The 13361-nt window shown below is 30.2% G+C and overlaps 1 protein-coding gene across 2 annotated transcripts; it reads left to right on the top strand.

The window, feature by feature from the left end:
* Positions 1-7560: 7560 nt before the first annotated feature.
* On the top strand, positions 7561-12399 carry LOC111628178 (glycerol kinase-like). 2 transcript variants are annotated; one of them, XM_023371918.1, is made up of 2 exons: positions 7561-7666; positions 8002-12399. In XM_023371918.1, exon 2 carries the CDS (start codon positions 8006-8008, stop codon positions 9653-9655), a length of 1650 nt encoding a protein of 549 aa, XP_023227686.1. In that variant the 5' UTR covers positions 7561-7666; positions 8002-8005; the 3' UTR covers positions 9656-12399. The 2 variants fall into 2 exon arrangements, with proteins under 2 accessions (XP_023227686.1, XP_023227687.1); XM_023371919.1 differs by lacking the exon at positions 7561-7666 and adding an exon at positions 7691-7939.
* The last annotated feature ends 962 nt before the right edge of the window (positions 12400-13361 follow it).

Below are 13361 nucleotides of genomic sequence, written 5' to 3'. Positions count from 1 at the left end.
AAGAATTTGCATTGTTTTCGTTAATGGTTTCTTTAAAATTCGTTGCCATAAATAAAATTTGTGTTTGGATTAATTAATAATTAATACTTTTAGTTTTTTCTGTACAAAAGTTATTTTCTTACCATTGACTTGTAGGTTGAACCCTGATATTATATACTTATAGATTACAGGTCTAAATTCCACGTAATGATATTTATGAGATAGTGTCGTAGACGACATTTAGCCTTTGGATTCAACCTTAAAAATCTGCGTCAGAAATCGTCGATATAACTCAAACTTTAGATAAAGGAATTCGTGTTAAACACATTGTAGGCCTATATCTTTAAAATAGAAAGTATTTTATTTAGTTCAAGGTTGCTGTTATATATGTTGCAATCATAATTAGGCAATGATTCCTTATCAATCTATATCATAAAAAAATACATCATTTAATAATTATATACCCACGCTGGTTATAAATGTACATTAAAAACAGACAGGACATAAAATAAAGGTCACAAGATAAAATTTTATATTATTGAAAATATATTGTTATTTACATAATTATATTGTGTATGAAATATGTCCTAATCGGCATTATATATAAACTTTACTGGCAGACAATGTGAAAAAATGTTATCCGACACGTAAGAATATAGCACGTACTGTACTGTATAAATGTTTATGCTTGTGCTTTCATATTTTAATGGTGATAAATTCAAATGTTTCTATATTTTGTGTAGATTACACACTTACATTTTTTTATGACTTTAAAGTATCAACTCTCGAAGTAGAAAAATTATACATAAACATAGGACATATTATAGGCTACAGTATGTACAATTGTAGAACACGGAAATCCTAAGATATGTAAAGCATGGATATATATTATGTCAATTTAAAATATGCAATGTATCTTATGTCATTTTACATAATATACTATAACGTATTATATTGAATGTGTGCGCTTTTTTAGTAATATAACACGTACCTTATACTGCTTATTATAATTTAGACTTTTAAGTAATTGTGAAAAATAGAATGTTATGTTAAGCAAATGAAATTAATAAATACAGTATTTAAGTTAAAAATTATAACAAACTATTTAAAAATTCAATAAATTTAGTTTTTAAATATGTATAATTATTTCCCTTACAGAATTTATGTTTAGTTTAGTTATGGCAACGCAACACTAGGGCGATGCCTTCCGGGAGGTCTTTTTAAGGGAAACTGGCCCCTATTTAGGCGTTACAGACGTGGAGGAAACCCGGAAAACTCCACGTGGCCAGCCGGCTCCAGCAAGGAGCGAACATGCAACCGAAATCCTAGTGTTCAGGAACTGAACTTCTTAGCCACTAGTCGGCCGTGTTGTACGTTGTCGTCAGTGGCCATTATTCAAAGATTTGACTGTATTTTTAATTAATTATATCATAGTATATCTAATAATAAATACATATTAATAATTAAGATATGAAACGTACAGGTATGTTTGGAGTTTCAACACTTGCAAATACACAAGCTTGAAAATTCGTGCTTATATAAATTTTTTAATAATTATTCCTATTAAAATTATTATTAAATCTGTTCAGGAATATTTTTTCAGTGGTGCATTATAAGTTACTATGAAAACTACTGTGTAAGTTGTCAATATATGAAAACTACTGTGTAAGTTGTAATATATGTTTACATTGACGTTTCAATTAATCCGATGATGATACAATACAGGATGTACATTTTTTTTCCTTGTGTCATAAGTGATTCTTTTTCCTTTACAACCATCTTACTCACATCAGCAAGTGCAACCGACAAAGATATTGCTCAAAATGCCATAAATTTATATTTCTGTAGTATTTTTTATATTTTTTATTAGTTTTCTTTTTATTGTAGCGTATGATGTGCAAGAATAGGTCATAACTTTTAAAAGTTAATACACGCTCGCTTATTCAGCATACACTGTATTTTAATGTGATCTATCACGCTTTATCGTTTTCATGAAAAAGCTACTAATGTCCCCTGTGTTTTCATTTATTAGAATTTCGTTTTTGTGTATAACATTTTATATTAATGTACTATTTTCTTTTCCCTTGACACCAAAATAAATCTAGAATTATTATAAAACTTTCTCAGTCTACGAACGAGATCAGACAAACTCAGTTTACATGCCACATATTAACTATTATTAAAATGCTATAATTAGAGTAAATGGAAATAAGCTTTTCCAAAAAAAANGTTATATATATATATATATATAAACAAGTTATCATCATTTAAAAGTTTTGTTTCTGACAATTGATTGCAAGTATTGCTTCACGAGAATGTAATTTTGTAAGTTTATTTCCAAAGAATTCCTAGTAATTCTTTTGAAATATTTTCTTCGAAATTTTTAAGCATAAGCACAATTTTTATGAAATTTATTGTATTGATTTTTTTTCCGTAAGAAAAAAAATCATAAACAGAGAACAACAATTAAATATTGATATTGAATTGTAATTAAAATTATTTTTGCAAAATGATTATCAATAATTTATGGAATAACTGTATTTTGGTTAATGATTTTATATTTCATATCTTATTCTTCATCATTGTCGTCGTCGTCATTATCATTTGCAGCTTTTATCAATTCAATGTTAAATATAAATCGCCTTAAGATTATTTCATTTCTTTCTTTCTAGTAATTTATACTAATTTACTACGAAATTTTCTGCATTGTAGGTTAATTACATTTCCTTCGTAGTTGAAGATAAGAATTTATATATTTTAGCGTAGAGAATAAAAATTTTAATCACTGTAGAATATACATTGAATATGAATTTGTCTGATATTTAAAATCGTTTAATTTTTTTCATTTAGCTAATTTTCACCCTGAAAATACAGGAAACAAAAACGAAGATAAAGAAAAAATTAATTTAGTTTTGCAAGAATAAATTTCATGATTCGATCTTAAGAATTTGAATTTCACACGTTTCAACGTTGTGAGTTTCTTTTATCGAGAACGAGTTATAAGAGAAGTATACTTAACACGAGTCTTTTAAAAATACAATGTTCTTTTTGCGTTAATTCAACATATACAAGTTTACATTTAACAATAGGAATGAATAAGAATATGAATAATTCATTCTAATATTAAAAGTCATGTAAAATTAAATTTTTAACAATTTATTTCACGTTTATTGTTATTACTTCCAGTTGTTTGGATGAAACACAAAGTTTAGAAGAAAATATTTTCCAAGTTCTCAGGAGAAATTGAATATTACATATACTGCTTTACTAACATCGATGATCTTCATTTAAAAATATAAAAGAAGCATAAGAACCACTGCAAGGATACAGGAAGAAAATTTATGAAAATATCAATACACTTGAAAAATGTTTTACAGAAATTGTTTACTTTAATATGTCGTCTCTACTTAGCTGTTATTTAAGATATTAGTAACATAATATATTTATACTCGAACTTTATCATCTCTAAAATTACTTGTTTGTGTTTTAATGCAGAAATTTTCTTTTAGATACAAAAATTATTATACAATTAAATATTATTATTGATTTAATTATTTTTAGTTAAGATACTTTTTATTACGCATCGATAAAATATTATTTAAAACAATTTTTTTAATTGCAGAGAAAAGGAAACAGAAGAAATTTTCATGTAATCACTGTAAGAAGAACTTTGCATCTAAACAAAGTTTGCAAATTCATGAAAGAATCCATACAGAAGAAAAGCCTTACACTTGTGACGAGTGTAAAAAGAAGTTTACACAAAAGGCGCACTTAATTGCACATCTTCGGACTCACAACAGACGAAAACCATATGAATATTAATTAAGCCCAGCGATATTTATTCGAAACCATGATCTGAAAGTACATTACAATATTCATACTTAGAAATAATTTTCCTTCGTAAGTTGTAATTTCTACAGATTTATAACGATCGAAAGATATAAGCAAAACTGGTTTTAAAATTTAAATGATATATTTTTCGAATTTCCAAAAAATTTCGACTCTAAAACATTACAATATTATATTCAGACATAATTTTTTTCGAATTTTATAATTATATTAAAAAAGTATAATTTCCGTCCATCTCGATATTTTTTGCACATGGTTTTAAGAAAAGATTTAATATTTTTGAATTTGCTGACATTTTTTAATTGCAATTTTCTGTTTTTAATATACAAAACAGAGTTTATAAGTTTGTTGGAAACACGTTTTCCTCTTAATGAATTTCATTATAACAACTTCATATCAATACCTAAATTGTTAACATTTTAATTATAGCCTATATTATGTAAAACTTTCTTGAATAAAGAATGTTCAATCGATACTTACCCGTATTAATTACACTTAATTTATTCAATCAGAAAATAGACAATGCATGTTTTGCTCTGATTTCTAATACAGGGAATTCTCGTTAATTCGAATTCGATAGTTCAAATTCCGTTAGTTCTTAACTGTACTTTCGTTTTGGCCGGAGATAAAAAGATTTACGTATTAAGAGATTCGGTTAGTTTGAAATTCGAAGTGAAAATTTTATCCGAACTGTGATATGAGCCGTTTATTATTAATGTGGCTAACTCTATCTTTAAATCGAGTTATTTAAAGATTTGCCTTTTAATTGATTCAAAATATTGTTAACTGATAACATAGTAGTATAACATGTTTTTAAGTGTTTAAATTTACTTAGCCAATTAGTAAAAGAAACATTATTTTAAAATAATACGTTCTTGTTATCCCTGGATAAGTTTAAGCTACTTTCAGGATTATGAAATTACTTTTTTTTAACATTGAAAAAGCGTAAACCCCCCTTGAAAAAAATAAAATATCCTTAAAATAAAACAATACAATATACAATATATTGTATTATATATAAATAATAATTTTTATTCACGTTTAAAAAATGTTACATTGAAATTAAATATCGCAATTTATAATTTATTCATCTCCATTTTGCACGTATAAGATATACCAGCGATCTCAACCAGTGGTTCGCGAGAAAATTTTGGTGGTCCGTAGAGAAATTTGAACATCGATCAACTCAAGATTACGCGAAGTATTACGAAAGAAATGCAAAACACTTGGATGCTTTTTCTCATTCATTGGGGAATTTTTATTTGAATCTAAAACCAAACATAATTGTTATCAATAAATAATGTTGTGAGTGCGATTGTCGTCCTTCGTGGAAAAGAGCCAAGAATCTATAAACTTATTTCAAACAAGCAGAAACAAACCTCACACTAATTTGTTATAATGTGAATTTCATATTAATAAAGTATAATAAAACTTTTGTGATCATTATTTGTAGATGTTTGTATCGTAAAAAAAAAAAATTCATTTTAGTTGTTCACGGGATTCAATGTTGTGAGTTTAGTGGTCCGTGAGGTGAGGAAGGTGTAATGAGTCCATCATATCTTTGTATTCGGGTGTTGAAATCGGTATTACATTTTTGTACAGTAGTGTCAATTCAATATTATTAAAGTTTCTTAATCTCTCTAACGCAGTAGTAAATCCAGAGTTTTAAATTTTTTATTCTCATTAATTGATGTGTTATAAAACATTTTATAGGTTCATTTCTCAAAAAACGCATCCGACATATTTTTGACCAACTTGCCGTTTCTCCATTCTTTAATTTTTTTTTTTAAACCCGAGTCCTTCAGAGTTTAACTGAAATGAAATCCTCTTGTTTCATTTCATTCAGAATAAAGTTTTTACTTTTTTGACACTTTTTTATGACTTCGTAATAATCCTGGGGACAAACAATAAAATTATTTTTTCTTAATGCCATTTCTACAACTCTGAAATCTCTATCATTCGGTAGAAATGAATGCCCCGATAACAGAAACTTATGTACAGTACAATGACATCCACCTTATGTTTGACACATTGCACAACTTTTAACCATGTTAAAGCTAACTTTATATTCCTATTTTGTCCTGCGCACATATCGCTATAAGCTATAATATGTTTTTCATTTCGAGGATTTTTTAGATGTTTCAGAATACACGATGCTACTTCCTTCGCATCTCTGGATGCAACGGTTTCATTCCAGAGATATACGTAAACATTATCATCATGAAAATTACGAAAACCCAGGTTGAAAACTTACATACAATGAAAACATATTGTAATATGCAACTGAAGTAGTCTACTAAATGAAGTAGGCCACTTTCAAACTAAACGGTTTCTACGTGTATGTTAACTCGTTTTTTTAGATCGAATTATTATTATTTATAAAATAGCATATTTATATCGATTTTGAAATAACTGGAAATTATCTCGACCAAATATTTCAAGCCGGTTCGTAGCCAAGTGATTAAATAGAACACAAAATACCCTCTAAACTTCCGTTTTCGGCAGAAAATGAACATCATCTTTAGTACCTTCAAAACCACGTGACTATGGACGACTCATCAAATTATGTAAAGTAGCTAAGCTCCGCCTACCAGGTAGACAGTGGCAGATCTAGGTTTTTTGGGGCCTAGGGCTTATTAAAGTCTAATGGGGCCCCATTTTTTATTATATTTAGAATTATTACAATAAAAAAATAATACTATAAATTATCAATATTATTATATTATTAATATTAACTATTTTTTACTATACGATAAGTGCTCATTGTTAATGAAAAAGTATTAAAGATTTATGATAATCAATTTTTGTCATTTTAAGCCCTGGGCCTTGACACTTGGGGGCCCAGGGCTTAAAATATTTTTTGAATAACGCAAACGTAATGGATCATGTACTAATTTTAAATTTTAACGACTTCAGAAGTAGATAAGAACAATACTGCCGCGCTGGAGAGCCGACTTGTTAGTTAAAATTAGGATCGGCTCAGAGTGAAAACAATCAAATATGAAAAGAAAAAGTCTTTCATGCGTGTCACTTGTATTATACATCATAATTAACCGCATGAGCCATAAGTAAAAATTAATTTAGTCAACATAAGAGAGCAGAAAGAAAATCTTACCAAGTATAAACGAATTGTAAAAATCCGGATCAGATTCGATCTTTTTATTTATTTTTATTTTTTACTCTTTCCGCCCTGTGGGCACTAAGAGGGCCTCTTTTTGCAGGCCCATTATGGGTCCGGCCAGGCCCACAATGGGGCTGCCGGGTGGTGAGGGACGGGGCCCATCATATATCATATCCGAACGGACCACCCCCCGAAAAATTCCTGGGGATTTTTCGACCCGTTCGGATTCGAACCTGGGTCCCCAGAGCGGTAGGCTACCACCTTTGACCGCTCGGCCATCCAGCCGCGAGAGATTCTATCTTGGATCCTTCACGGGAATTGTCTAGTATTAGACAATTTCTTTTTCTGAACTTAAATTATTATAATAAAAATAATAATACAATTGTAATATTCTAAATGTCTAATTTTAATACAGTAAATTCATTAATAATAAATAAATTTACTTTTTTTGAGGAGCTTAATATCGTTTATTGTAAATCCCTACCATTTCGACTTATAAAATATATTAATTTAGAGTTGTTTGTCCTTTTTGTGAGTTTATTATCTTAGATATTTACAAATATTTTGAATAATTTTACAAATATACAGACAATGACAGCGCCCCTAGTGGTTATTATTCAAACTTCGATTGTAAGAAAAAATAAATGAGTGGGCAGGTCTCAGGTAATGTATGTAGGAGGCAGCACTTTCCGCGACACGTGGTTTGGAGGACGAACGGTAAGATTTGTTCTGTAAAGGAAATCTTTCTAATTATTTAATATTTAAGATTCTCGCTGAAATTTTTATATCAGTGTATCATCTCTTTGTTAAATTTGTACAAAAATTATTGAGTCGATATTGTTATTAAAACAACTGATTTAATTTAAAATCTGTTCAGAATGAACTGTGACCTTTGATTCTAGCTATAAAAACACTAACGATTGCATAAATATATTCAGAGATAGAAGAAAGTCGAAGAAATTAGTTAATTTATATTTTTCATTACTAAATGTACGTAATTTTATTTAGATGTTAAAATTTATAAACTATAAAATAACTATATATTTTTTCAGAACAATGCCAAATAATTATGGACCACTTGTTGGAGCTATTGATCAAGGCACAGGTAGCACAAGATTTTTTGTTTTTGCATCTAAATCTGCACAGATCATCACTTATCATCAGGTTGAACTCAGACAGCTTTTACCAGAAGAGGGTTGGGTGGAACAAGATCCGTTAGAAATATTGTCATCTGTAAATATATGTATAGAAAAAGCATTCGATAATTTAAAAAATTTAAATGTTTCCCCTACTGACGTTAAAGCGATTGGTGTCACAAATCAACGAGAAACTACTATAGTTTGGGACAAAAGGACCGGCTTGCCACTTTACAATGCTATAGTGTGGCTGGATATTCGAAATTCGGGTACTGTTACGGATCTTATTAATAAAACACCGGGTAACAATAAAGAATATTTGAAGGGAAGGTGTGGTTTACCACTTTCGACTTATTTCAGTGCTGTGAAACTTCGCTGGTTATTAGATAACAATGATGTTGTAAATCAGACAATTAGAGATGGAAATTGTTTATTTGGTACTGTTGACTCTTGGTTAATATGGAATTTGACTGGTGGTGTTAAAGGAGGTATTCATATCACTGATATCACAAATGCTAGTCGCACAATGCTAATGAATATTGAAAATTTGAAATGGGATCCATTTTTGTGTAAATTTTTTAACATTCCATTAGAAATTCTTCCAAAAATTTGTAGTTCGTCCGAAGTATACGGTATGATAGCTAGTGGTCCTGCTGAAGGAATACCAATTTCTGGTTGCTTGGGGGATCAGAGTGCTGCATTGTTGGGTCAGATGTGTTTTGATGTCGGCCAAGCAAAATGTACTTATGGTACTGGATGTTTCTTATTACGTAATACTGGAAGACAACCTGTCTTTTCTGACCATGGCATGTTAACAACAATTGCATTTAAACTTGGTGAAGAGGCTCAAACTTATTATGCTCTAGAAGGATCAATAGCTATTGGAGGAGCTGGAGTTAGATGGCTTCGTGATAACTTTAATATTATTGAAAGGTCTGAAGAAATAGAAAATTTAGCCAATAGTGTTGAAAGCTCTCATGGTGTATATATAGTTCCTGCTTTTTCGGGATTATATGCACCTTACTGGCAGCCAGATGCAAGAGGAATTATTTGTGGCCTTACACAATTTAGCACAAAAGCTCATCTTGCAAGGGCAATGCTTGAAGCTGTATGTTTTCAGACAAAAGATATTTTAGAAGCTATGAATAAAGATAGTGGAATTACATTAACAGAATTACAAGTTGATGGTGGAATGACGGTCAATGATTTACTAATGCAACTTCAAGCAGACATACTTGGAATTCCTGTTGTGCGGCCGTCGATGCCTGAAACTTCGGCATTAGGTGTAGCAATGGCTGCCGGTATGGCAAAAGGTGTGGAAGTATGGTCTTTAAGAAAGGAAGAACTTGTTAATATTACTACAGATACCTTTCTTCCTACCATCACCAATATAGAGAGAGAGAGGAAATACTTCAAATGGAAAAAAGCTATTGAACGTAGTCTTCATTGGGAAGACAACTCAATGGAATTTGTTGGAACTGAAGATCATATGATAAAAATTTTACCTGGTGGAATTTTTATATTTTCATCTGTTATATTTTTAATTTTAGCAAAAGCATTTGAAAAATAGATTTATACAGACAATATTACATTATCACAACCTGAAATTGCTCAGAATAGGTTAAGTTCTTATATCAGTTTTATTTAAGATGTCAAGAGGTAGCAATAAAACTATTGTGATAAGTATTTTAGGTAATTCCATAATTTACATATACATAATAATACTAATTTAGAAATTTATTAGAATTTAGATTAAGTTTTTGTTGTTAATAAATAGTTCTATGGAAATTGTGATATTCTGAAAATCTATTTTATTGTTGAAATATTGTTTATCTGTACAAATTTATAAGGATAAATTAAAAAATTAATTGTGTAAAGATGATTATTATTTCATAATTTTAGTTGTCATCAATTCAAATAGATCTGTCTTTAAACTAATGCCCATCTTTCAACTTAAACCAAAAATTTAAAGTGTACTCAAATGATAAACAGTTTACAGCATACATGTAAAAGTTTTAAAGTTGGATCAAATCTTCAGTTAATCTGAACTTTAAGGAAACTTTGAACTGGAAAAACTTGTTTTCAGAGTAACATTTAAAGGGTAATATAATCCTTTAAAGTGAATTTGTGTCATAATAGTAATATATAATAAAGTATGAATAGGTTTCCAAGGTTTGGATTCAATAGAAGTAAAAAAAAATTTTAGTGCTAAAAGGAGATGATATAAATAATTAATACAAAAAAGAATTTTTTACTTAGAAAATATTTTTGTGCATTAGAGTGTATTTTTTTAAGTCGTTCAGGCAACCAAGAAAATTGTAGGCAAATAAGCTTTTAAAGTCTTATTTTAAGGGAACAAAGTAAATAGTGTAAATTTTTATTAATGCTGGCATAATGAGTTGTTCTGTATATTCAAATGTTATTTTGAACTTATATCTACATGCTCCTAAAAATGGAAAGTGAGCATTCAACATCAGTAGGAAGTCATCAGAGCAAATTTAAACTAGTTTCTGAGTATAACTGATTTCAGAAGGGAAACTTTAGGAGTCAAAGCTTTATTAAATAAAATGTTTTTGGGACCTCTCCATTCCATCAGAATGACATTCAAAAAACAAATACAAATGTCTGGTATTTTCCATTGAACGTTTTAGGAAGTTGAATCTTGGACAATTTTTAAAAAAATACAAGGATTGATCAAATGAAACCCATTTCAGTAAATTTATTAAGACAAACCAAACAGTATATCTGTTGGTATGGCATAATTAAACAAAGCAATTTATGAGGAAGCTTGAATGCACTTTTATTCATTAAAAAAGTTACTGTAGGCATTCAGACAGGCACTCTCCACTGCTTGGGGAGATGATAGATACTGTCTGCAAAGAACAATTAGTTGGTTCTTGAACCATTGGATGACTGCTTCCTTGACTTATGCATCACAGAGTTTAAAGCATTGTCCCTTAAGAGCTTTTTTTAAAGGTCTGGACAAATAAAGGTCACATGATGACAGATTGGGGCCTATAGAAACAGTGATACAGAATCTCCCAACCTTTTTGTGCTAAAACATCCTGAACAGTGTTCACATGTGGTCAAGCATTGTTGTGCAACAAAATCACACCATGTGATAGCATGCCTAGTTGCTTTATTCTTTATTGCTTTATTTTGCTTGCCCAATGTTGCATTATAGCAGCTGGCATTGATGCTCACATGAGAGTCTTTAACATCTACCAGCAAAGGCCCCACAATGTCAAAAAATGCAGTCATCATAACCTTGCAGCTGGAAAGCCTGACTTGAAATTTTTGTGTTGGTGATCCAGGGTGTTTCCATTGCATGCCTGCTTCTCTACTGGTTGGCTCAAAGTGGTGGCACCACGTTTTGACCTTGGATGGATTCTGAATAATTCTGGTCACGTTTTCACTACTACATACCAAAAAGAAAATGTCCAAGACAACTGATCTTCTCCCTGCTTGTTCATTGATGTATGCTTATCATGCCACATGTGACTTCATTCCCCTTCCCTTTCACTGAACCATGTGACAGCATGAACTGGTTTCATTTGATGAATCCTAATAGAACAATTTTGAATCAAAACAGCTAAGTGTAAAGTTGATGATTAACATGCAAACATTGAGTTTTTAAACCAAAGGATATATAGTGATAACAGCAATGAAAGAAAAACACAAAATAACTATAAAATAAAATGAGGAAAAGTTCAACCAGCACAGAAAGTGTAATTATGTGCTGTTCTCCATTGCGTAGCCTACATATATCTTTAACTGTCTCATAATTAAGATTTATCTGCAAATTCTAATCAGTTTTTTATTAGACTTTTGCAGACTCCATACCTGAAACCAATCAAATTGGAAACAGACAACACTATGGAGCATTAATATTCAATTAAAACAAATCTAATAGTTTCTAGCTTCTTAACACTGCTAACTAAAAATGAGATAGATGTTTTATTTATACCAATTTACTTCAGGAACTGCAAATGCTTCTTTTGTATTTGCAATATGCAATGTCGTCTCCTCACTCAGTACATCAATAATTTACAATTATAATGCAAAACTTGATAATTTTTTTACACACTCCTAATTTCAAAAGAATAACTGAAGTCTTGCCTCCTCCATTTTATTAAAATTATCAGAATAAAACACTGAAGCTTCTAACCATGTAAAGGTGGGGATCTCATAAAGATAACTTGTAGTGGAAGAGGAACTTCAGGAAATCTCTTTACACTATTGTATAAGTAGAGGAACCTTAAAGAATAGCTTGGTTTGGGAAATGATTGCAATGACTGCAAAGAATGAGGTTCTAACTTGTTATGCAACAAGTCTCAGTGCATGGGTAAAACAGGTTTGATGTATCAAATTGGGATAGAAAATCAAAGTCTGTCCAGTCTTTAACATACTAAGACAGTCTCTTAAGAGCAGTGGAAATTCTCTTCCCATTGATTTGAGAAATAATTGGCTACAAAATTTCTAAAAAATGTACAGTAAAATACAGTTGGCAAGACATAATATAAATCAATACATGGAATTTACTTATTCAGTCCATTAAAAAAGTAGCTAGTTTATGATTTGTCTTTCAGGACCCTTTTCTTCAGTAAAAAGATGAGTTTATCAGGCTTATCTGAATTTAGCTTCCCAATAGTGTTTACAGTATAGCTTCCTAACAGTCTGAAGTAATTTCATCAACAATTACCTAAATATAACCACAATAAAACCTCGTTTATGTTGCCATCTTTGGATATAGTTTTTGCTCATGCAAGTGAGATGGCTAGTTGAGGTTATGAAAAAATTGGCATACAGAACTAAAATTAAAGTACTTTACTGAATCCTGATAAAAGTTTAATACAGATTATAAAAGTAAAAAAATAAAATAATTCACATAATGTGTGTGATATACATTAGTTCAAACTTCCATACAGGATAATTTTTTAGTGTTGCTAAATGGGGGTAATCACCATTCTTATTGTTTCAGATGCAATAACAACTGAAAATAATCATGCTGACCCCTAAACTTATTTTTTTGAACTTGTTTTCATCCACAACACTGAAAGTGTTCTTAAATTTTACTAGGATATTGTCTACAGAGTGATGTCAGAGCTCTGGAAGTTCTGGGTGGTGTGATGGAATTCCTGTGTAGCTTCCCATGTTCCCCACACAATAAAACAAGCCCTACTCATTCATGATTACTTCCAGTTGTTATTGTACCTGAAAGGTTAAAAACAGTGATTATTCCCATTTGGCAAGTGACTTTTTGGCCACACTGTATT

Source organism: Centruroides sculpturatus, unplaced genomic scaffold (assembly GCF_000671375.1).
Source record: "Centruroides sculpturatus isolate CEXI.00-Female unplaced genomic scaffold, Cexi_2.0 scaffold503, whole genome shotgun sequence".
NCBI classification, from domain to species: domain Eukaryota; kingdom Metazoa; phylum Arthropoda; class Arachnida; order Scorpiones; family Buthidae; genus Centruroides; species Centruroides sculpturatus.
Note: the sequence above shows the minus strand (reverse complement) of the source record. Positions and strands in the feature narration are given on the sequence as shown.

Coding starts and splice junctions, on each gene's coding strand:
- LOC111628178 (XM_023371918.1), top strand. CDS start 8,006: ATGCCAAATAATTATGGACCACTTGTTGGAGCTATTGATCAAGGCACA.